The sequence below is a fragment of the Sander lucioperca genome, chromosome 4 (assembly GCF_008315115.2).
Source record: "Sander lucioperca isolate FBNREF2018 chromosome 4, SLUC_FBN_1.2, whole genome shotgun sequence".
NCBI lineage: Eukaryota > Metazoa > Chordata > Actinopteri > Perciformes > Percidae > Sander > Sander lucioperca.
The window spans coordinates 21,876,585-21,902,878 of NC_050176.1; the positions used below are offsets into that span (position 1 = coordinate 21,876,585).

Consider the following 26,294-nt stretch of genomic DNA (forward strand, 5'->3'; position numbering starts at 1 on the left):
ATTACAAAAGTAAAAAAAATATAATAATTCTTGTTTTCAAGAATGTCCTCTCATCTTTGCTTATTGTATTTTGAAAGACTGAGAGACCTTTGGCCTCTAAAATGATTCAAGTCATGAATGAATGAATGAATGAATGAATGAATGAATGAACCCACTATAGCTCAATAAGCAACAACACGTCTGTGGTCCTTTAAGTGCATTAAACCCCATTCAGAGATGCTGATTTGAACGAGTACTTCAAGTTATTTAATGTATCTGTTGCCAAACCATCAGGACTTCATTCTTACAGTTTCCTGCAGGCCAAGCCCAAAGAAAGAGAGAGAGATAAGAAACTGGAGAAAGAGAGAGAGAGAGAGAGAGAGAGAGAGAGAGACAGCAAGGGCGAGGTTCACTGCCACAGGAGGACAAACCAGTTTGTGTGTGGTGGGTGTGTCCCTGAGAGTCCTGACAGGCTCGTCCCTGCATCAAACACACACACACGCTTCAGGAGCCTCGCTCCATCACACACACACCACCTCACGTCTCCGTCTCCCTTCCACTCGCTGAGCTTCTTCCCTCTGAAGAAGATGCCTGTCCAGTCCACTCTGTCGCCCAAGGGCTCCAACAAGGCCGTGGACACGCAGGCGGACGGGAAGTCCTTTGAGCAGCTGAGGCAGGAGTGTCTGCAGAAGGGGGTCCTGTTTGAGGACCCAGACTTCCCCGCCAACGACTCCTCGCTCTTCTACAGCCAGGCCGTTCCTGTCGATGTGAAATGGAAGAGGCCCAAGGTATGTGGACACACATACAGTAACACTTCTTAGATTTGAACTTTTTAGGGGGCTCGGTTGGTCCGGAGAACTGAGCAAGTTGTGCCAGAAAAGTGTCCAAATGTCTTTAAATCTGTGAAGATTGAGCATATTTGTGTCTTCAATTCAGTTTTTGAAATGTTGAATGAATGAAATGTTGTGGTTTGTAGGTGAACTGTTGGTCTGATGAGAGGTTTTGTGACGGGTCAACACTTGCTTTAATATTCTAGCTGTTTTTGGGGATACAACTGGTCACATTTACTTTTCTTATAGGCGCTGAAAAGTCTTATAAATGTAAGGGAACGGAACTCTGGTTCAGGACAACCTGATTAAATAAAAGACAGTTGACTGAATGAGTGTTAGAAATACAGAATTACTCTGCAGAATTACAGAGAATCTCGAATTACTGATCTGATGGTACTGAATACATGAAGTGAAAGCTAATTTAAAGTTTTGGCTTTTAAATACAACGAAAGAAATTAAGCATTTATCTGGTCGTACTCGTAGCTGCAAAACCAGTTCGGCAAGAAAACAGTGTAAATAGAAGCAAGTACAGGTGCAGTTTGCTCTCTCTGAGCTCCGTACGCAGACTTTATCCCCACACGCCTCAACGTTATCTGCAAAAAAAATTCACTCTGCAGCAGCTCAGACGTTTGATTTGGTTGAATTTAGCCGATCAGCTTTGAAACATTTTGTGGAAGCTTTCTTGATTGACTTGGTATCTTGATGTCTCTTATGTCATTTCACGCTAAAAAAAAAAGTAACGTTTGCATTTCCAGCTTTTCTACCTGTTAACATTCACTGAGCTGAGTAAACTGTGAAAAAAACTCACCACTCATGTTTGCTACAATGACTACACATTTCTTTGTTGGGCGTTCCTTGAGAGTAAATGCTTCAGCTGCCTTCAGCAGGTGTGTGTGTGTGTGTGTGTGTGACTGGCTGATTAATATTGCTGGAATGTGAACACACCTTTTAAAGGTGACTGTGTCACCTCCCAACTGTCATTGTTTTATCTTCTTTTTTTTTTTTAAATAACCCAACCGGTTCTTTTCCTGTTCCTCTACAGGAGCTCTGCCAGGACCCAAAGTTCATCGTCGGAGATGCAGACAGGACAGACATCTGCCAAGGACAGCTGGGTCGGTACACACGGTTGTCTCCATGAGTCATTTTTATTGATTGTCCATCCATCCATCTTCTTCCGCTTATCCGGTCTCGGGTCGCGGGGGTAGCAGCTCCAGCAGGGGACCCCAAACTTCCCTTTCCCGAGCCACATTAACCAGCTCCGACTGGGGGATCCCGAGGCGTTCCCAGGCCAGGTTGGAGATATAATCCCTCCACCTAGTCCTGGGTCTTCCCCCGAGGCCTCCTCCCAGCTGGACGTGCCTGGAACACCTCCCTAGGGAGGCGCCCAGGGGGCATCCTTACCAGATTCCCGAACCACCTCAACTGGCTCCTTTCGACGCGAAGGAGCAGCGGCTCTACTCCGAGCTCCTCACGGATGACTGAGCTTCTCACCCTATCTCTAAGGGAAACGCCAGCCACCCTCCTGAGGAAACCCATTTCGGCCGCTTGTACCCTGGATCTCGTTCTTTCGGTCATGAATTTTTATTGATTGATTGATTTAAATTCATTTTGAACATGTTAAAGAAAACAGAAAGGGTCGTACATATTCAAATTATTTGATAAGATTTTGGTCTAAACAAAAACGACATTTCAGAAAACACAAAAACATTTCAGAAATGTTTGTTTTTGTGTTTTGTGAAATGTCGTTTTGTTTTCTGAAATGTTGTTTTGCGTGAATTGCCGTTTGTGTTTTGTCCTTCAGGGGCCTCCGTAGCTCGAGCCATAATTTCACACCACAGACAGAAATACATAAATGTTTTTTCGTCGTAAGCACCTTTACAGTTTTGAAATATATGTATACATTTTGTGTCTTATCATACGCACATATTTCCCTCATTTACCCACGATGCATCTGTTTTGTCACCACAGGGGACTGCTGGCTCCTGGCAGCCATCGCATCCTTGACCCTAAAAAAAGACGCCATGGCCCGAGTCGTCCCCCGCGACCAGGAGTTTGACCGCAGATACGCCGGCATATTTCACTTCCAGGTACACAGCCGGCCGGGGACGTAACGTAACTCAACTCACGATTCCATATGATTCACGGTTTGAAGTTCACGATATGATTTTCTCAAGCTGAGGAGTGACGCAGCAACCAACAGTCATAATCGTCACCTCCTCTAAACTGTTCTATTTTTAAAAGGCTCAAAATAAAGGCATTTTTTTTTTTAAATTTCAGTTGTTTTTCTGTTACAGAGATATTAGGCTTAGGCATAATTTATATTATTATATTTCCTTTACATAAATCATGACATTTGCACCATAAATTGATGCAGAAAAGGCACAAATTGTTGCAGAAAAATTCACCAGAATGTAGAAAATGAAGTGTGTGATATGCTCAAAATTAAAATTTTGCTCAACCCCAAAGTTTTGGCCTTGGGCTGAGGCTTTAAGAGGATTTTTTTTTTGTGTTGTGGGGGGGCATGTTGGCTTGATTGATTGACAGGTGTCTCGGCCTATCAAAGTTAAATAGAAGGTTTCTGCTCACAAGTGAGCCAAGAATAACAAATTCTCAAAATAGAAAGGAAATTATTCCGCTTTTTGTGTCTTTTCAGAATCAAAGTGAATTGAATCGGGTAATAATTGGTGAGCAGTGGATGAACAAAATGTTTTTCGTGACACATTCTCTGTTGCTCCCTCAGTTCTGGCATCACAACCAATGGCTGGACGTGGTGGTGGACGACCGGCTGCCAGCGGTGAGAAACAAACTCATCATGCTTCACTCCGCCACCAACAACGAGTTCTGGAGCGCCCTGCTGGAGAAAGCCTACGCCAAGTAAAAAAAAAACTACATTCTTTACCTCCTCCTTTATCACCACAGCGCTGTGGAGTTAGGTCTGACTACACCACAGATGCATTCTGGGACAGGAGAAAAAAAAAACGCTCTGGGTTGTTTGCATTTCTTTAAACCAATCACAATCGTCTTGGGTGGTGCTAAGCTGCGGACGCAGGGACGGTGGTTCTGCTAAATAGTCTTGGGACGGAACTTGTTCTAGTGGAATATTTGCACCCTGCAAAAGAAAAGTAACACACAATACAGTAACGTGAGCTATTTAAGTTAGCTGATACATGGTTAAACATCATTAGCTCTTACCAGTGTATCTCTGTGTGTACTTTGTCCACAGCAATCCCACCAATCGGTCCCAAAATGTCCCAGTTAGAGAGGAAATGCCCTAAACATATTCTTTGTAAATCTTTACAATCATCAATCCTGCCTTGTTGCACGATCCCAAATTTCTTCAAAACTTGACATTTTCAAGGTTGTTTGTTGTTGTTGTTTCCCGAAGCGAAGAGATTTTGAGGACGGCAACACACAGAGAGCGGGATGTCAGGCAATTATCCTGGAAATGTACTTTCTGTAGGTCCAGACTATCTCCTGAGTAGGCTAACATTTGATAAATCAAACAAACAATCAAGATGCCCTGTTTTTCACTGAGGATCCGTCATGTAGTGTGCAAACTGGAAAAGATTTATCGTCAGGGGAGCAAAAACAATGCTCAGTAAATTTCATAACATTACAGTTTGATTTTAGTCACGCTAGCAGCTCTTATATATCTCATACTTTGAGTAGTAGTAGTAGATAACTTTATTGTCCCCGTGGGGCAGTTGGGTTTGCGGAACAGTCGCAAGGCACTTCATGATAGGACATCAGACATATGATACAAATAAATAGTCCCTACATCAGACACCAACAGACATAACATGAAGAACATACATCACACACTACAATACACTACACTATACACCCTTGGGTATGACCAGACCAGCCGGACATCTAGCTTATTTTGACTGATTTAAGGCTTTTATTAGCCTGACAAGCCAGACCCACATCCAGATGTTGGGTCTGGGAACTCACCATTGGCAGGGCTCAATCCGAGGGGCGGGATAAACGGTTGTCTTTCAAATTCCCTCTGCACGCAATAGGATAGCTCTACAACCAACCAGAGCAACGCTAGTTGATAGATTCAACAGGTTCTCACACTCATCTCGTAAAATACGGACGCTTGGTCAGGTGCCTTTGTCGTTCTTATTGACACTAAAAGTCTCCTTTAGCGCTATAAGTAAACGTGCTTGGTCGGGACTATTGCCGTCCCTTTAGCGCTATAAGTAAACGCGCTTGGTCGGGACTATTGCCGTCCCTTTTGAAAATAAAAAGCGACTATAGCAAGCGTGACATGGTTATGTTTAGGAAAGGGTCGTGGGTGGGCGTACTGTTCTGTGACACGCGGGAGGAAAATAAAAAGCGACTATAGCAAGCGTGACAAGCGGGATGCGAACCCCGCTCTCCTGGGTGAAAGTCCTGTGTTTGTTTGACCCATCCACCACCCCAACCAACCCCTATACGCGGAAATTCGCCCTTACATACTACTCGCTAAATCCTCTCTAACTGCTGCTCTCCCCGGTGCGTTACACAAACACGCTGAAAGACGCCTTTTTCGTCACATCAGACGCTGACAGCCACTGTCCAAACGTCCTTATTTTACGAGTTCGGAATGAGAACGGGTTGATAGATTCAACTTTGGCCGTATCCGGTCGGCAAAACTCCGAACACATCGTCCTTTTTTAAGAATGACTTCAGTGCCGTTCTTTGTTCTTTTCTCAAAGAAAAGCTGAACTCCAAGTCTTCCAGAGTCGCGGCCAAAGCCGATTCCAAAGACCGCTGTTCTCCAGCAGCAGCAGCCATCTTCTTTGTTTTCAAGTAGCGGGGAATTCACGCAGAACCGTCGCAACTCTGCCGTCATTACGTTAAGCCCGCCCACCGACTCAATACACGATATGATTGGCCTGACTAGAGTTTGTTTTTTCCAGCTTGCAAGCCAACGGAGAGTTCCTAGACGACCCTGGCTGCAAATTACATTTGCTGCCACTAGGGTGCGTCTAGATTTCTAGGCTTTTATGGCTTGTGGTACAAAAGAGAATTTGGATCTGTTCTTGGTCAGAAACGACGCCAAGATGGAAGTAGTTTAAAATGATATATCAGGGGGTGTGTGTAGTCACATACAATGTTATTGATCTTTCTCACCAGTCTGTCTTTGTAAATGTGTTCAATGCTCGGTAGAATCTCTAAGTTTGGCCTTCCACTCCATCTCTTTGTTAAATCACACTGTGATGCGTTTGTTTCAGACTGCACGGCAGCTACGAGTCCCTGAAGGGTGGCAGCACGATGGAGGCCATGGAGGATTTTACCGGCGGTGTCGCGGAAATATACGAAACCAAGAGCGCTCCAGGCAACCTGTACGCCATCATGAAGAACGCGATAGATAGAGGCTCCATGATGGGATGCTCCATTGATGTAAAGACTCTTTTTAGTTTTAGTTATTTATTTTTGTAATATATATATATATATATAAAGATTTTTTTGTGTGCCTCCCCTCATGTAAGAGGTTTACTGCAGCCAAGCTGTATGTTTTAAACCCCTCTGGGTGTTTTGGTTTTCTCCAGATCACCAGCTCCGCGGAGTCCGAGGCCAAGACGACCACCGGCCTGGTGAAGGGACACGCGTACTCCATCACAGGCCTGGACGAGGTTAGACTGGCTTTATGTAAATAGGGGGAGATTGTAAATGTGGTTGTTTCTATGTGTCTATATATACTTGTCTTTATGTTATCTGTTGATCTAAAATCCAAATCACGATTAATTGCACATTTTACCTCGATAACGAAAAATTAACGATAATTAAAGGTGCTGTAGGTAGGATTGTGAAGATCCAGGACTTAGCCAAAATTTTTTTAACATTGACAACTTCTCAGTCCCTCCCCCCTTTTTGCTAAAGCCCAAAACGGTCTCCTAAGCCCCTCCCCCCCACAAGGGAGAATGAATGTGTGTACATGAGCAGTGATTGACACACAGTTAGACACCCCCTCTGGCCTGATTGGTGCATCTGAACAGGGAGCGGTGGATTTTTGCAAATCTCACTACAGGCTGTAGGTGGTGCCAGAGGAGCTGGATTTATTTTTAATGACCTGCTTCATGTAGTTCTACTGGAACATAGGGTCAGTTTCAGCAAATACGACAGAAAGTTAGTTTTAGAAGTCTTACCTACTGCACCTTTAATTACGTTGTTCTAAATCATCTCTTTTTGAAGCCAAAATGTTGACAGACGACGGACACTGCGGTTTTTTTTTGTTGGCACAAGTTGCTCAGTTGACTCTGACTCGGTGTTTGAGTTAACCTCCGTTATGCTTCTCATGCGGCTGACTGGTCCGGGCGAAGTCACGTGACTACACACGCGGTAGAATGTTTTTAAGGAGAAAGTAGGCCTTCCAACCGGAATAAATTATTGAAATTGTCGTCATGGAAAAAATACGTCGATAACAGCTTCAGAATTTCGATACTGACAAATTATCGATTAATCGTCCAGCCCTATGTTAGACTGTCTATCTATCTCTGACTGGAACCAGTATCAGTTCAGTCACTTTATTATCCCTGATGGGAAACTTGAGCTGCAGCCAGCAGTGCAAGATAAAAAAATTAAAGAACACATACAAAATACGTACAATGTCCGCACTGCAGACCAGGGTTATTACAGCAAACCAAAACCACGATAAGCATTAAATAAATAGTTTTAGTACTCTAAGAATAACAACTTTTTGTCTCATTTTTTAGGTGATTGTCAGAGGCCAGAAGGTCCAGCTGGTCCGGATCAGAAACCCCTGGGGTCAGGTCGAGTGGAACGGCCCCTGGAGTGACGAGTAAGCTAACGGACCCAGTCTTAAGCCCAGCGGGTCAGTTTTTGACCCGCTGGGCAACTGAGGTGGTGACCCCACCAATTGCTTTGTAGTTTTCACATTTGATGTCTATGTGGGTGTGTTAACGTGATGTGTGTGTTTTTTTTGTATATGTGTTACATATTTTATGTGTTTTTATGTGAGTTGTTGTGCTACGGAACATGAAAAGAAGATGTGTGGAAATGATTATCCCTATGGGACACTAAAGACTCTATTGACTAAATGAAGTAAAGAAGGGGGGAGAGGTGTCACTTAGTGACGCTCTGGGGCGGGACCCCATCTGCGTCACTTTTTTACGCCAAGGGCCTTTCATGCTTCTCGCTACCGTTGTCTCTCTTCACAATATGTCATCAGCGCCGCGGTCGAGCTGCTACTGCTCTGCCCGGTGCGTCCCATGCCGACACTGAAGGGTGCCTTTTGGTGCCTGAGGGCCACTGACCAAGTATCAGTTTTTGACAAGTTGGGAGTAAGAACAGGTTGGCACAACGGACAATACCTACTTTAGCCTAACTTTAAAAAAAAAATGCATACAAGTATACACAAAGTACACTCATGGATGGATTATGAGGCCCTTGGAAACGGACATACAAAAGACCCATCATGCCTAATTTATAGGAGTAAGAAAATGACTAAAATGACTACAAAACGATATGCAATCTCTTTGTGTTCCTTTTTTTCTGGCCTTTTTGTGTCTGTGGTTAGGCATCTCTCTGTTGTTTTGCGTCCTAGTAGTCAGTTTAGCATCTCTTTGTCACTGTGAATGTTTTAGATCTCTTCGTGGCTTTTTTATGTCTCTTTAGTTATTTATTCTTTCTGAGTTTTACGTCTCTCTGTAGTTGTTTTTCATCTCTTTATGGGCATTTTACATCTCTGTAGGTTTTTGATCTGAAAGACACGGATACTAAGTCATTATTTTGAGAAACTAAAACCCTATTTGCACAGGATAAGCATAGCCTGGTGACCTCTAGTCATTTGTAATAATTACGGAGGTTGTCTGTGATCCTAATCCCATGTGAATCGGCCATGTCTGTGATTTGGCGAGGGTCGTATATCATTTTTTTCAAGATTTATGTTTCCTGTGCGTCTTTTTATCCCTCTCGCGAAGACGGATATGGAATCGCGGGGGGCTGCGGACGCCGACTTTCATGGCCAACCTAGTCTGGACCACTGCCCGAACAGAGACCTCTGTCCCCAAGTCGACGCGCTCCCTGCGGCTTTGTCTGAGGGGCTGAGGAGTGATGCTGTGTAGGTGCCGCCGCGGCGGGGATAGGGGATGCGCTTCTGGTAACCTCTACTGGGCGTGGTCCAAAAAGACATGGAACCCCGACCCAAGTGTGGTGCAGCGGCCTCGTCCTGGCTGTCCTCCGCGCGCCTCCGGGTATCCAACTCTCGGGGTACAGATATGTCAGTAAATTTGAGTAAAAGCAGGCTTTGCTTATCCCGTGCGAATACGCAACATGAAACTCAGATGTGGGGTCATTTCTAAATCACACGAGGTCCCCAGATGATATTAATCCAGTGCAAATAGGGCTTTAGTCAACATTTTAATAAAGTTTCTTATTATAATCACTTACAGGATCTTTTTTTTTTTGTCTCTTGTCTATTTCAGCGCCAGAGAGTGGAACTATGTCGATGCAGCCGAAAAAGCTCGCCTCCAGCAGAATTCATCAGACGATGGTGAATTCTGGTGAGTCCACTGCACGTGATGATCTGGTCCAAACTTAAGATTAAGAAATATATTTATCTGTATTTGTACAGATCTTATCTGGATTGTAAGTAAATATGTTGGGATAGGGGATGGAACAATCCAATTTCAGGTTTTGGTCCACGAACCTTTGAATCGTCGATCTTTTTACAATATGGGACCTTTAAAGCTGCATTAAAATTATTTTATTACTATAAATTAAGACTTTCTTTTGGGTTTTTTAAACTCGTTCCAGACTCCCAAACTTTACTGCAAGTCTGCAAAATGCATTTCAAAAATGGCCATATGAACACATTTAAATCTGCTTTATTCTGTTGTCTTTTTTTTTTAACATTGTCCTACTTTATAACGAAACTCGGTGGTGATGTATTCTGAGCACAAATGTGAACAAGCTGAACTCTTGTTGTGTAATTTGGAGACGATGATGATTGTGTTTGTGAATTCCAGGATGGAGTTTGGAGACTTCAAGAACAACTACGACAAGGTGGAGATCTGCAACATGACCCCTGACGCCATGAACGAAAACCCAAACCGCCGCTGGGAGGTCAGCATGCTGGAGGGAAACTGGATCCGCGGCACCACCGCCGGCGGCTGCAGGAACTTCATCGGTGAGACCGCCAGATCTAAGAAGGATCTGAGAGTCAATTTAGCTTTTTCTGAAAGTCCGACGCAAGTGTCTGTGCCAGTTTTAGACCGACGCAGTTGTCAATTTTCCGTCCAGCGCCCACGTCATTTAAATAGCAAATGCACGTGCGCTCATCTTTGATGATCGCGCCATTGACCAACAAAAACCTGGTCTAAAGTCACTTACGCAGCATTTCATTGTTATTTTAACAGCAAATTAGTAAAATGCACCTAGGTTCGTGCACAGCATGCATACACTATGCTTGTTACACACACAGGGACACACAGCAGCACACACACATGCAAAAGATTAAAAATAAAAATATTATGGTGCAAATCCTCCATCATAACAGCAATGCTCCAAGGTCCAAACGTGCCTGGCTTTTAAAGGGAATGGGAGATGATCTCTGATTGGTTGATTGCATGTTACGCCCAAAACACACCTCTGATTAATGAAGACACTAAGTACAACCCTTTTTTTCCGCCGTCAAACTAGCAAAAGTGGATTTGGATACGCCCTAAATGCACCTGCGCCATGCGCTTCACGCCGTGCGCTTAGATCGCTAAAATAGGGCCGTTAGTGTTTATATCCCCAAACTGCCCTCTAACTCTCTGCATCTTAAATCCGCAGATACATTCTGGACCAACCCGCAGTTCCAGCTGCAGCTGGAGGACGCTGAGGATGACGACGACGACGTGTGCAGCGTGATCATCGCTCTGATGCAGAAAGACAGACGGAAGAAGAGGAAGGAAGGAATGGACCTGGAGACCATCGGCTTCGCATTGTACAAGGTCAGAAAGAAAGCAAGAGAAAAGAGAGACTTGTGCTTTTTTCATTAAAAATAAAGCATAAAGCGCAACAAGGTTTACAATCGACATTTAAGTGTTTACTGGCAGTGAAAGTGAAAGAAGTCATCTGAACAACCTTTGGGTCCGGATTCCTATTTCTATTATTTTACCAAAACTAAAATTAACTACAAAACTTCCGAAAACATGCAACGATCCGTATGACATGTTACGTAATCTTACCGTTCTATTTAACGTTGTGAAACGGCGACCGTTAAGTGACTGTATAGTGTTACATTTAGGCACCAAAACGACTTGGTTAAGTTTAGAAAAAAAAAGGTCATGGTTTCAACGACGTGAATAACGTATAGCATATATACATGCGTATAGCATATATACATGCGTATAGCATATATACATGCGTATAGCATGCGCCTCGGTAGGTGCCAGATCGGATCCGCTAGAGGTGTCGACGTCAAAGGATATGCCTTGTGGCCCGCCTTATTCTGCCTCTGATTGGCTTACCCAGGTAGTCTTAAGCTGCAGACACACCGACCAGACGGCGGACTCTCGGCAGAAAAGGCAGTTGGTCTGATCAGTCTCCCCGAGTTGGTCAAAATAGTGCCTCGGAACACACTGAAGAGACGAGACGTAATACGTCTCCATAACAGCAGACGGCGCTATTTTGTATTGTTGCCCAAAAATGAAAACCAGCAGCTGATTGGACGAACGCGTCACGTGGGTCTGGTATCTCCGGAAATTCAAAGCCAGACTGTCATGGCGGCTTGTTCAGAATACGATCTCATATTGTACTAAAATAGTTCACCGAAACGTGTTTCTGAAAACATTTGAAGAGAGAAATAGGCCGTGCAGTTGCTGAATCTGTCTTCATTTCAGATCAACAAAGGTCAGTTTAACAGATTTTCGTCAGATTTTGAGAGACTCTAGTCACGCTCATTCCGCTCCTCGTTTCCGGGTTAGCACTCCACCAATCAGATGGGTCAGTTGAGTCCGACTGCCGGCAGTGCCCGCCTTCCGATTCAACATGTCCAATCGGCCAAAATGAAGGCCGACGGCCCCTCGAACGGATGACGGCACAGAACACACCGAACAGACTCGAGTCACCGACCTCGCCAGACTGTCCAACGGCCAATTATCGGCCTTGTGTGTCTTGGGCTTTAGCCTAACCCTAACCAATCCCCACTTCCCATGCCTAAACCTAACTACATTGAGCAGTGTAGCAGATCTGATTTCGGATTTACCATGTGTCTCCTGGCTCACGATTATGTGGGATATAGTCTATATCCACGATGTTCCACTTCCGGGATTGCTCCAGTGCCGGCGGAAATTCTGCCAGATGTCTCTGTTTCTGCCAGATGTCCGTCCCTTTCCTCTTTCTTTGTGTTGGTGTTCTAACCTCCGGTGGATTTATGAGGACTATGGTTAATAACTCCTCAGATCTCTGCAGGGTAAATCCAGACAGCTAGCTAGACTATCTGTCCAATCTGAGTTTTCTGTTGCACGACTAAAACAACTTTTGAACGTACACACGTTCCACCAAAACAAGTTCCCTTCCAGAGGCTATTTTGCAGAGGCACCGTTGCTCCGCCCAAGACGATTGTGATTGGTTTAAAGAAATGCCAATAAACCAGAGCACGTTTTTCTCCAATCCCAGAATATTGTGTTGACTAGCCAGATCCTCCTCCGCAGCGCTGTGGAGGAAGGTCTGGCAATGCGAGACTACGTGGGATATTATTAAGTATAGCATTACTTTTGATCAGTCTTGTATAAAGTACTTTAAAGCAATACAGTACTTGACTGAAACACTGCTTTTGATATACTGTATAACAGTGAATGTGAAGTACATGTGTAATGTAATGTGTGTAGCTGTTCGGGAGCTTTCGATAATGTCACTTGATCCTGTGAAGTTGACAGAGAATTACTAGTAAACATGAGAAGTCTTTTAAAAGCTTTTAAAAATCTACAATTCCAACTGAGCAATGTCCATCTGCTGATGAAGGTCAAGTGATATGATTGAAAGCTTCAGGATCGCTACTCAATGGACCTTGAGGGTCAATCCTCTGGCCTTGTACTTCTGTCACACTGCTCTACCTTTGCCAATCACATTTTGTGCGCTAAAATGTGTTATTTAGAATATTTTGATCCGGTTAGAACGAGCTGATTTAATCTGCCGCTTCTGTCCGTTCAGGCCCCAGAAGACGGGGACCACCTGGGGAAAGACTTCTTCCGCTACAACCCGTCCGCGGCTCGCAGCAAGACCTACATCAACATGCGGGAGATAACGGAGCGCTTCGAGCTGCCTCTGGGGAAATACGTGCTGGTCCCCACCACCTTCCAGCCCCACAAAGAGGCCGACTTCATCATCCGGATCTTCTCTGAGAAGAAGACTGCAGCTCTGTGAGTCTTGGAAAGTAACTAAGTGCATTTACTCAAGTACAAGTAAGAGGTACTTGTACTTTACTTGAGTATGTCCATTGTATCCAAAATAAAGCTGCAGTTGTGTGGACGTGAGGCGTAAACGTACGATATGAAAAATATATTCCTTTTTAAAGTTACAGTGCGTAGTCCCATGAGGGATTCTAAGTAGGGCTGTCAGCATTAACACGTTAATTGTGATGCAATTAAGGGCCGAGCATACCGCGTACATTTTTTTAAATCGCATTAATCGCATGCCGCCATTTATTAATTTATTTTACACTTCACTCGGCTTCGCGTCGTGCCTAACAGGCTACTATTTTGACCCTTTGCCGCACCTTTACTTATCATCAAGCTGCCATACTTCCTCGTAACCAGTGGCGGTTCTACATTGAATTACACCCCGAGCGAGAGCAGTCCAAAAGTTGGGGTAGATCTCCGATAGATCCTTATCATCCCGCGTCCCCCCCCTTGTCAGGCAACATAGGCGCCGATAAAATAGAAATTCAGCGATTAATCGCGATTTAAAAAAAAGTAATCGTTTGACAGCCCTAATTCAAAGTAATGACAACAAAACTGTTGGCACGTCCACATTATGCAAGTCTTATGTGATCGCGCACGCACTCCCACCCCTCCTCCATGCAGTTGCTAGTAGGGCCTAGCCAAGGAGGACATGGAGGGTTAAAAAAACATGATGAACTCTTCAGAAAAGGTCATTATCTTCACTCAAGTACTGCGCGGGAAAGTTGCCGGACAACACAATCTTCTGAACATAGCCATACTGAGAAATACAGAGAGAGCTGTGTGGAGCTGATAGTCTTAATTAGCTTTGTAGCAACTCATTTGGCAACGGCTTGAATGTAACGGACGTTCATTAATATCAAAAAGTTATGCACTAAAACTTTAAACCAAAACGTAGTAGTGTAGATGTGTATGAGTAGCCAGTCACGCTGCATATTGAACCCTTTCAGGCTGATTCAAGACCCCTATGCTTTGAACAAGGGTCCTGCATCACCTTTTTGGGGTTTTAATTCAAAATAATCATTATCAGAAAAGGTTTAATGCCACAGTAAGTTACACTTACAAGGAATTTGCCTCTGTGATTGGTGCATACATAAAAAAAAAACATACTAAACACTAATATGAAATAAACAATAAATTCAGAAACAAATATATACAAAATAGTTGTTGCATAAGAAAATGGAGTGGCTCGCTCTACGTTATGCCTTACTTAAGCTACGCAGCAGCATAAAACATAACATAGCACAGATATTTAAAAAATATAAAAAAGGTTTAAATCTTTATAACAACTTGTGTTTGTGTTCCACAGGGAGATGGGGAGCAACGTTGACGCCAACCTGCCAGATGTAAGTAGATCACCCAGGAATCAATAATCACTCACCCGTTCAGTCCCTCAACCTGTTGATTCATTTCTTCATCCCAACCGGTTGTAATCTTTACACATTTATATCAGTTTTTAACCGATCGACGATGCATCCATCAATTTGTTACATTACATGTTACTGGTAGCCTGGAAATAATGACCCAAATCCGAAAGATTAAGGGTCTGGCACAGAGTAATGAAAATGGCCCAACTCGAGGGGCGACACCAGTTAAAGAAATAGACCAACAGATCCCGTTGCTCTGGACGGAGACCAGTGAAGTATATTAGAAGCACTTTTCCGGTGATGAGCGTTACTGAGCAGCCTCAAACTGAGCTTGAAGACGTAAATGTGAAGTGAGCAACCTGTCTGAAAGTTGTAAGTCTTCTGGTAGCTGTGCCAAGAGAAATCTCAATCATTCCCAATCTAGCAGAGACGGAGAGCGTAGGTATATGTAAGGAGATAACATGGACACAGGCTAATTATTGATCACTAAAATGATAGTTAACATTAGTAATTAAACTTAAACAGCTAATGTAAGTCCAAACAGCCTGAGAGCTTCTCCTGTACTATACGGTAATTCCTCTACTATGCGACAGTAAGTCGCGTGGTTATGACACAATCGTTAGCCTATTTTTATAAAAACGTCTGCTACGGAGCCATAACATGAGGTACAAGGTAATGGAGCCTTTTATACATTGTCGTGTTTCTTTAGAAATAAACAATGGACAAATAGAGTCTTTAAACGCTTCAGATGTAAAGTTATTCTCTGTCAAAGTGACGTCAAAATGAATGGCAGTCAATGGAATGCTAACGTCGGGTGATCGCTTTGTAGCATTAAAATGGCGCCATAGGAGATTCGAGCTCTGAGGCGAAGCTTACCCCCTTGATCCAGAGCCCCATACGCTTAGCTACCAGTGGAGCTAACTGGTAGATTAAACTCTTAGCTACCGGTGGAGCTAACTGGTAGATTAAACTCTTAGCTACCGGTGGAGCTAACTGGTAGATTAAACTCTTAGCTACCAGTGGAGCTAACTGGTAGATTAAACTCTTAGCTACCAGTGGAGCTAACTGGTAGATTAAACTCTTAGCTACCGGTGGAGCTAACTGGTAGATTAAACTCTTAGCTACCAGAGGAGCTAACTGGTAGATTAAACTCTTAGCTACCAGAGGAGCTAACTGGTAGATTAAACTCTTAGCTACCAGCGGAGCTAACTGGTAGTTTCAACTCTTAGCTACCGGCGAAGCTAACTGGTAGATTAAACTCTTGCCGTATCCGGTCGGCAAAACAGCAAAAACGTCCTTCTTGCAAATGAACGATTTGAGCGCCATCTTCTGTTCCTCTTTTAGATAAAAAGCCAAGTCTAACTCGTTCATTGTGGCAGCCAAAGCTGTTTCAAACAACTGGTGTTCATCCATAGCCATCTTGCAATATTTACTAATGACTTGGACGTCGCAGCGCTGTCGTCATGTGTTTAGCTCGCCTCTGGCCCGCCTATATCAGATACACCGATGTGATTGGTGCAGCTTGGCTCCAAGGGCATAGTTAATGAGCATTATTACCGAATGCCAGAGTGACTCGCTGAGCAAATTCAAATTGTGCTTTAGCGAGAACTCTGGATTTCCGGGGTACGGCTCAATATCTGCAGAAACAAAAATCAGTAGAATTTTTTGTAGATGGTCTTGTGTTGTTGAGGTTTATGCTGTATTCTTATTTTTGTTGTTCATGCTTTGTTCTCATGTTTATGCTTATATTTTGTCTTTCGATGTAAAGCACTTTAAAGGTGCAGTAAGCGATGCTGCACAAAGATTGTTGATATTTGAACTCAAGCCAAACAAATACAACCCCCCCTTCAGAAGCTCCGCCCCTCAGATTCACGGACAGACACTACTGGCCGACCGGCACATTCACATGCATGCAAAAAGTGTATTGGATTAACATCACTTACTATACCTTTAAGTTGATGTGTATTGAAAGGTGCTATATAAATAAAATTGCCGTTGCTGTTTCCATGAACGTTTCCTGTGCTGATGTTGTTGTTTCTTGCAGCCGCCCATGCCTTCCGCTCCAGAGGAGGAGACAGATGAGGAGAAAGGCCTGAGGAGGCTATTTGATCAGCTGGCTGGTGATGTAAGGAAACACTTTGGAAAAAAACGGCTGTATTTTGCGTATTGGGAAATGATCTTTGATCTTTGATTTTTCATTTCTGTTTTCTAGTGATTTTATTTTTTGTTATGTGAAATAGAAAATCAAAATCAAACCATATTTTTAAATTTCTCTTATCCCCTATTGACCATGAAAAGGAAAAAAAAACACCTTCTATTTCAATTTTAAATTTTATATTTTAAAACGAAAATCAAGCAAATCGTTTTTAATTTTTGAAAACCCGCTTATGAAAGGAAAATCGAATGACCAAAATATACACTGAGCCTGTGGAGGCAATCCCAGCCCACTGGCGCTGGGTATTTCAATTTGTTCAACAAATGTGGACAGAACAGGTTCATTGTAAAATATGACTTGTTATGTAAGCATTACAATCTTTAATGACTTGAATCTTACTTTAGAAACAAACAAAAAAAATGCTTTTAAAAATAAGCTAGTTCTGTCATATCTGTTGATCATGCACACAGCCATCTTGGAAATGTTGTCATGGAAGCACAAATTGACAAACTGTCACATGATCGCTACCAGGATGATCCATCAGCGTCACTCAGGGGCTTTGTCACTACCCGATGTGAGTCGAGTGCAGATGTGTGTTGCGCATGCTCAGATTTAAACGGTTTAAGGCATAACGCCTTTATTATTTTTATTGTATTGACATTACAGAAGTCTCTCGTTAGCATCTTGTAGGCTACTTCAGCCTCCTGTCAGGGTTTCAGGGAATGTAGGACCCAAATGCGGAGAAGGAAAACAGAGGAGTAGTTAGATGATTTAATTTCCAAACAAAAGGTGTCCTGAAAACATCAGGCAATGGAATCCAAAAGAAGTAGCAGTCAAAACAGGAGTATAGGAAACAGCAACACTGAGCCAAAAACGAACACACAGACCTCAAAAACAGAAAACACACCAACAGGAACATTAATCCAACAAAAGACAAGGGAAACACAGAGACTAAATACAAGGGGTAACAAGGACTAACAAGGGACAGGTTATCCAACAGGTGGAACACATAAGACAATCACAAGGGTGGGAAAACTAAAGACAGGAAGTAAAACCAGACAATACAAGGCAGAAAACCAGAGATATCAAAATAAAACAGGAAACAGAACATATACAGAAACTTGCAATCATGACACCTCTAATCTAGAACTGATATCAGGGATCATGCCGTGAAAATGTGATGCCTTACGCTAAATAATAAATTACTGCTATGTAATGTGTGTATATATATATATATCTCATTATTCTGTGGCTAACAGCTAAACAGATCTGCGTGAAGTCGCAAAGTGACGCATGCGCAACTCACATCTGCACTCGACTCACATCGGGTAGTGACAGCTTTCCAGAACATTTACAGTGTCTGACACCTATGTTACCGTGAGTCCTTATGGGTTAAGTACAGAAGAAACTTAACAGGGATTCTCATACATAGCACATTTAAACTACATTTGGTAATATTATAATTAAGACCTTAGACTCGTAGATGAATAGGTGTGTATGTATGAGATTAAAGTTTGCTTTTCCACCCAGGACAAGGCTATCTCTGTCAGAGAGCTGCAGCAGATGCTGAACGGCGTTCTGAGCAGACGTAAGTGGCTGATTTTTGTCAATTATTCATCTTTGGTTTACTTTCTTTTTTATCTTTCTGATTTGATTAGACGGAAAGCAAAATATTGCTGTTACACAATACTATTTATTTATGATTTTACTTCTTAAAATGTAACAGTCTGAGAAGGGAATAATTATGCTCTTTGTTTTGTTGATTAGGCATCACAATTAGACATTATTTAACTTTAAAGGCCCAGATATACTAGCTTTTTAATGATGTGTACGCGTAGACAAGCGGCGGTGGTGCGAACAGCATCGTTTACATACTTGCCTGCGTACTTTGCGTGTACCTGGAGGATTAGTCTCGCTTTAGCAGACCCTCCTCCACAGCGCTGTGGAGGAGGGTCTGGCTAGTCCACAGCATTCTGTGATGGGAGAAAAACGTTCTCTGGTTTATTGGCATTTCTTTAAACCAATCACAATCGTCTTGGGCGGCGCTAAGGGCCGGACGGAGCCACGGTGCCTCTGCAAAATAGCCTCGGGATTGAACAAGTTTTGGTGAAACGTGTACGTTCAAAAGTAGTTTTAGTCGTGCAACAGAAAACTCAGATTGGACAGATAGTCTAGCTAGCTGTCTGGATTTACCCTGCAGAGATCTGAGGAGCAGTTAACATAGTCCTCATAAATCCACCGGAGTTTAACGTGCCAAGAAAGCGTAAGTTAACGGACATCCGGCCGAAAAGAAGCAACATCCTGGAAGTGGAAGATCGTGGATATAGACTACTGAAGGATTAAAGTGGCCATGTAATGCTCATTTTTAGGTTCATAATTGTATTTGGTTGTACCAGAATAGGTTTACATGGTTTAATTTTCAAAAAACACCATATTTTTGTTGTACTGCACATTGCTGCAGCTCCTCTTTTCACCCTGTGTTCAGGTCTGTGTTTTAGCTACAGAGTGAGACCTCGCGACTTCTGTAACATCTTTGTTGGGAGTCGCACATGCTCAATAGCTAGGTAAGGATCACATCATCTAGCTAGCTGTTTGTTTCTACAACTTCAGTAGTACAAGGCTGGATTAGCCGGGAGACTTCTTCTAAACGAGGGCACACTTCCAACTTTGCGTGTGATACCTGCAGACGAGGGACATGGAAGTAGTTCTTTGTAGATTACGGTGAACTAGTGTGTGTTGTAGCAGTGTTTTGCCATTCAGAACGAGCTAGCATGCTAGGGCTAGCATAGCCCTAGCATGATGCGGTTAGCCACCTTGTTTCGGCTAGTGACGTAGAAAGCCGTGCAGATTTTGACCAGCTCACCCAGAGACTGAAGGCAGGATACATTCAGAAACCCGTATCTCACTCAAAACAGCATGGATGCTTTTTTTTCCCAAGTTTGTATGCGTGTGGAAGCACCAGAGACACAAAATAACACCCCAAATCCCAGAAAAAAGTGATTTTTTCATAATATGGGCACTTTAAATATATATCCACTAGGGGGCAGATCAGGGACAATCTCATCCCTGGCTGACATCAGAAGATATTTCTGGGCTGGAGTGTGGAACAGCTGCTGTCAGATAATATACTGCCCCCCACATTTATGTGCTGAATTGCATCTTGCGGACACGTAGCGTTAATTTCTGAAGAAGTGCGCAACATACGCTCCCAAGAAATGCAGGATACGCGCGGCAGCCTTCTTACGTACGCGAACGCGTAGTTAAAGGCAAGTATATCTGGGCCTTAAGAGGTCACAAGACCAAAACGCTGAGAACTGACTATTGGAAAGCAGTTCAGAAGTTTAAATGCAACTTAATGGGTTATTATGTAAAAGAAACAAGTCTTTCAAACCATACGATGATATCAGTCAATTGCTCCTACCCTCAAAGTATCGAAATTATATGTGCGGCAATCATTTGATGCCAAAATACTGCAAGTGGCACTTTTAATCTTGCCTGTCCAATATGTTTCTGTACATGTTTAATCACTTAAGTGATTAAAAATCAAAAACCTCCTATCTGTTTTTCAGGAAAAGAAATTGTATTCGAAGGCCTGAGTCTGAGCACCTGCCAGAGTATCATCAACCTGATGGATGTATCCTTCCACATCGCTCACTGACTCGTTTCAAACTAATGATTTCAAGCTTCATAGGGCAGTAAAATATGATTTTAAAACAACCCAAATTTTTAAGTTTTTTTCCCTTGACAGTAAACCAGGTGGACAACACAGGGATGCTGGAGTTCCAAGAGTTTAAGGTCTTCTGGGAAAAGATGAAGAAGTGGATCGTATGTGTCGATTTATGTGTTTAAAACTGTAAATCACAGATGAAAGAAGTAATCAGATCTTGGAATACCAAACTATAGAAATACTCAGTTAAAAGTCAAAGTACTGCATTCACAATGTTTAATTAAGTAAAAGTACAAACATATCAGCATCAAAAATATACTTAAAGCGTAACTCTCGCCAAAATGCAACCTAGGGTCTTTTTGTGAAGGTACCCGAGTCAAACGTTCGTTTTAAAACATATTTAGGACGGAAGCGCCACTTTTAAGATTTACCGTATTCTCGTTTTCGGTCGAATGGCCTTTTGAATGGGAGAGCTAGGGGCACTACTACGATCGCATCAAAATCACTATTTTTAAAACACTAAGAAGGCTCGACACAACATGAGACTTTGCTCCAAGTATCACCAGGGGCTCTACACCTTAACGAAAGCATTGAGAACATTGTTTGTGTACACAGAGTTTACTAAAAAGAGAGGTTTTGAACAACTCACTTTAGCAGTTATTGTTACGCTATCTGCTATCTTGCCAGTCAAAAAGTGCCGATCTCTGAATGCGAATGAACGGACTCCATAGGAGGAAATGTCATTCTTATATGAGGCTCCTTTTTCAACTACAAGGTCAATATTGTGTTTCACTAACGACAAAACAATGAATTATCCGTGCATTTATATGGAACTAAGCTTTAGCAGCTTTCCATCTTTACTCTCCTCCCTGTGTACGTTGCATTCGGAGATCGACTATTTTTGACTGGCTAGCTGGACGGCAACCGGAAAAACCAACAGCTACAGTGAGTTGTTCAAAACCTTTGTTTTTTGTAAACTCTGGGTACACAAACAATGTTCTCAATGCTGGAGTTCATGTGTAGAGCCCCTGGTGATACTTGGAGCAAAATCTCATGTTGGGTCGAGCCTTTTTAGTGTTTTAAAAATAGTGATTTTGATGCTTGATCATAGTAGTGCCCCTAGCACTCCCATTCAAAAGGCCATTTGACCGAAAACGAGAATACGGTATAATAGTATAATAATAATCTTAAAAGTGGCGTTTCCGTCCTAATTATGCTTTCAAACTAGGGTCCATTCACAAAAAGACCCTAGGTTGCATTTCGTTATGCTTTAAGGTCTGGGTATTATGCTCATTTCCAGGTCCAGTCTTGTATTTTAGGGTTCTACTAGAACATGTTTGTGTGCTTTAATGGTTAGAAAAACACTTAATTTTCCTCATGCTGTGTGTCTGAATATACCTGTATTCACCCTTTTGTCTGAAATGCTGTGAATCAGCTGTGGCGGTGGAAGTTTTGGGATTTCGGTTCTTTGTGCTTCAGGCAGTGAAAGGGTTAAAGGTTAAAGATGGACTTGTGTGTTTGCAGATGCTCTTCTTGTCCTTTGACACCGACCGCTCAGGGAAGATGTCGTCCTACGAGCTCCGTAGCGCTCTCTCAGCTGCAGGTGAGAGTCGCCTAATAGTGCACTTTATTTGGTTTGACCATTGTCTTTTTTTAAAATTCTTCTTAGTACTCCATTTTTATGTTTAAATGCAAAGGAGATGTTTTGTTCATATATGGAGATGTAATGTATTGACATCCCTTATATATCGCACGAAAACGTATGCACACTAATTGGTATGATATCCTACGAAATTAAACCACCGCCGGCTGACGACCGGTCACATGGCATTTAAATCTAGCCGCCAAAAAGTGACTGTCAGCCGGCTACAGAGCACTGTGAGCTGTCTGTCCTTTTATATGCCGTGGCAGTTGGGTTTAGCCGACAATAGGTGACCATTATGCATCGACGACAGTTAAAGCTTTAGTGCATAACTTTTTGATATTAATGAACGTCCGTTACATTCAAGCCGTTGCCAAATGAGTTTCTACAAAGTTAATTAATACTATCAGCTCCACACAACTCTCTCTGGATTTCTCAGTATGGCTATGTTCAGAAGATTGTGGCGTCGAAGTGAAGATAGTTACCTCTTCTGAAGAGTCCATCATGTTTTTTTAATCCTCCGTGTCCTCCTTGGCTACTAGCAACTGTGTTAAAGAGGGGTGGGGCTTGTATCATGTGGACGTGCCGACAGTTTTGTTGTCAATACTTGGAATTCCTGATGGGGGCGGCAGAAACTACGCACTATAGCTTTAGGTTTGGCACCAAAACGACAAGTTAGGATTAGGAAAAAGATCGTGGTTTGGATTACATAAACTCCCGGGACACCAGAACGCATTTCCTGGGTGAAATTTTTTTGTTTTCCCTGGGACACATACTTTTCTCCCCGGCTTGAAAGCCCTGTGTTTTGTGACCCATCCATTGGCCCCCCCGACCAGTAATCTTTTTTTTAGCTAAATTGAACTGTAAAGACCGCTAAACTTAACTATCACGTGACCGGCCAGCTGTCGCCTATTTCGTAGGATTTCACGCACAGCTATTGTGACGTTAATACTGTATATAGGCCTACCGCAAAACCCATGTTTAACATGTTATCTGAATACAAAAAAATAGAGTTCATTTGCATGTTCTGTGCAAGTAAAATGTGTTTTTTTTATAACTATAATAATAATATTTTTTCCCAGGATTTACATGTGATCGCAAAGCATTTAAATTTCTTTTTTTCATTTCTTTTTTAAAATGTATTATCTGTAAAGTTGGTAGAAGATGTATTTGTTTTACTATTATTAGTGGTGTAGTAAAAGTGATAAAAGTATTGGCTCAATTAATAGTGGTAGTAGCAGCAGTTACACTACAGCTAATAAAAATAAAGTCTTTAGTTTTGTTGTGTTTGTGCCTTGTTCCCATGAAGGCATGCAGCTGAACAACAAGCTCCTGCAGCTGATCGGCTTGAGGTTTGCTGACGACAACTACGACATCGACTTCGACGACTACCTCACCTGCATTGTCCGTCTGGAGAACATGTTCAGTACGTCACAATACTCTGCTTCTGACTGGCTAGTAGTCCTTACCTAGATACTGTCAGGGCACGCCCTCATACTCTGCTTCTGACTGGCTAGTAGTCCTTACCTAGGTACTGTCAGGGCACACCCTCATACTCTGCTTCTGACTGGCTAGTAGTCCTTACCTAGCTACTGTCAGGGCACGCCCTCATACTCTGCTTCTGACTGGCTAGTAGTCCTTACCTAGCTACTGTCAGGGCACACCCTCATACTCTGCTTCTGACTGGCTAGTAGTCCTTACTGCGCATGTGCGACTTCCAACAAAGATGGAACAGAAGTGCGATGCACTACAGATCTGATTCTAGAATCGCCCCTGATTATATTTACAACTACTAATGATTGAAGTGAAGATTTATTCATGTTAAAACAACTTTAAGAAAGGTATTTGCCACTTTAAGCTGACTGAAAGTCTATCCTCTTCACCAGGAACTTTCCAGGTTCTGGACAAGGCTAAGAGGGGACGGGTGAAAATGAACATCATGCAGGTAAAAACCACTTTATAATATCACACCTGGATCTTTAATCTCTGCAAATACTTCTGAGGTGATTGTTTAACAAGATGTTTGGGATTTATCCTGGGATTGTCTCTGTGGTCACAGGCTTTATTGTGCTTATTTTTCTTAATTTAAATAGAACTGAATTGATCTTTTAATGTCCTGTTCAATTGGCGTTTATTTTCTCTTCCCCTCACAGTTCCTGATGTTGTCGATGAACGTCTGAGGAGATGCTGAAGGCAAACGGAAGCCACCGGAAGAACAAAAACGTGTGTCCGTTTTCTGAATGTTCAGGCCATAACGATGCATACACGCATTTTCTTTTTCATGTTTCAAATTCTCAACATCTATCTGTTGTATTTTTGTTTTGTTTTTTTTGGACTAAATAATGTGAGATACTGCCTGCGCTAAAGTGTTAGAGAGGTTGAGATCAAATCGTTAAATGTGCTGACTCATGGTTTTGGACAAAACATTGTTTTATTTTCTCTCTGCTCTCTGCAGGAAATGGAAATATATTTTGAATAAAAGGTCTGACTTTGATGTGGGGAAATGACAGATATGAGTTCTCATTTGTGATTAATAAATCACTTTTGTAAATGTCAGTAGCTCTTTTCTAGTCTTAACGACTACTCAAAGCGCCTTTACGGAGTACAGGAACCATTCACCATTCACACACATTCGTACGCTGTGGCCGAGGCTGTCGTTACAAGGTGCCACCTGCTCATCAGATAAACATTCACACACATTTACGCTTCAATGTGGCGGCAGAGTTATGGACATACTGAGCCTGTCTAGGGTTTAGTGGGGACCCCAGACAGGACTCCATTGCAGTAGTCCAAACGGGAGGTAATGAAAGCATGTATGAGGGTTTCTGCCACGGAGTCAGAGAGTGATGGCCGGAGTCTGGAGATGTTTTTTAAGATGAAAAAAGGCTGATTTGGTGATAGATTTGATGTGAGTATGGAAAGAGAGTGTGGAGTCCAGGATTACACCAAGGTTGCGGACCTCAGAGGATGGGCAGATGGCGCACCCATCACCATCCAGGATGAGATCTCCAACCTGCTGGAGCAGCGCCTTGGGGGCCACAACCAAGAGCTCTGATTCTGTTTCTGTTACAGTGAAATATTCAAGTAAAGTACCTCAAAAGTTTACTTAAGTACAGTAGTTGAGTAAATTTACTTAGTTACGCTCCCCTAAGTCTGCAGGCAAGACATTCATGTGTTTGTTTTCTTAAGTTGCAGCCGAGGGGACGGTCACGTCACTATAGGGGTTGTGAAAATAATCGTCATGCAGGAGGAGGATCAGTGTAAAAACTGTGCAGGTTAAAGATAGAAAGACTGTTGATTGAACTGGAAGAACAGGAAACATTTCACAACCACTATTGTTCAGAGTGAGATATGGAAAAACACCAGAGGGAATTTATTGAGGTTGGATAGAAAGACAATTCATTCAGACAATTTATTTACAACCAAGAGTTTGTTGCTACAAAGCTAATTTAGACTATCAGCTCCACACAACTCCCTCTGTATTTCTCAGTATGACTATGTTCAGAAGATTGTGGCGTCCGGCGACTTTTGCATGCAGATATTCAAGTGAAGATAATGACCTCTTCTGAAGAGTCCATCGTGTTTTTTTAATCCTCCGTGTCCTCCGTGGCTACTAGCAGCTGCGTGTGTGTGTGTGTGTGGGGGGGGGGTGGTAGTGGTGGTGGTGCGCGATCACTGAAGGCTTGTATCACGTGGACGCGCTGACAGTTTTGTTGTCATTACTTAGAATTCCTCATGGGGGCGACTATAGCTTTAAGATCTGCCTCAATACAGATAAACAATATTAAAGAAATAAAGGGTGCATAACGAGTAATATAACAAAATGTAAAACAGAACAACTGACATGATCAACAAAGTGAAGTAAAGAAATATGAAGTTAGGAGAGAAGGAATCAAATCAACAATAGATTAAAACTGGCCAGTGCAAACCACCCTTAAAACATATTCTATAATTCCCTTTACATAATTAAAGACATTTGCACCATAAATTGATGCAGAAGAATTCACCAGAATGCAGAAAATGAAATGTTTGATGTTCAAAATTTCAATTTTGCTCAAAAGTGGAGACCTCAACCCCCTAATGTTGAACCCAAAGTTTCGCCCTTATGTGTGGATGCGTAGAGTGACCTAGGGGCAGAATATGGAGTTAGCAGGTCAGTAATGTAAAAGAATTATTATTATTATTATTATTTCACATCAAAAATGTCTTCTTGGAAACCCATATCATAGTATTCATCTTGTTGCTTATTCCCAAAT

The 26,294-nt window shown here is 42.5% G+C and overlaps 1 protein-coding gene across 1 annotated transcript; it reads left to right on the forward strand.

The window, feature by feature from the left end:
- Positions 1-445: 445 nt before the first annotated feature.
- capn9 (calpain 9) lies at positions 446-24,530 on the forward strand. The gene is made up of 20 exons (XM_036000460.1): positions 446-767; positions 1,852-1,921; positions 2,778-2,896; positions 3,550-3,683; positions 6,032-6,200; positions 6,350-6,433; positions 7,514-7,599; positions 9,245-9,322; positions 9,788-9,948; positions 10,596-10,756; positions 12,960-13,168; positions 14,517-14,553; positions 16,619-16,699; positions 18,260-18,317; positions 20,299-20,363; positions 20,486-20,554; positions 21,921-21,999; positions 23,348-23,464; positions 23,925-23,983; positions 24,192-24,530. Exons 1-20 carry the CDS (start codon positions 567-569, stop codon positions 24,216-24,218), a joined length of 2,064 nt encoding a protein of 687 aa, XP_035856353.1. The 5' UTR covers positions 446-566; the 3' UTR covers positions 24,219-24,530.
- The last annotated feature ends 1,764 nt before the right edge of the window (positions 24,531-26,294 follow it).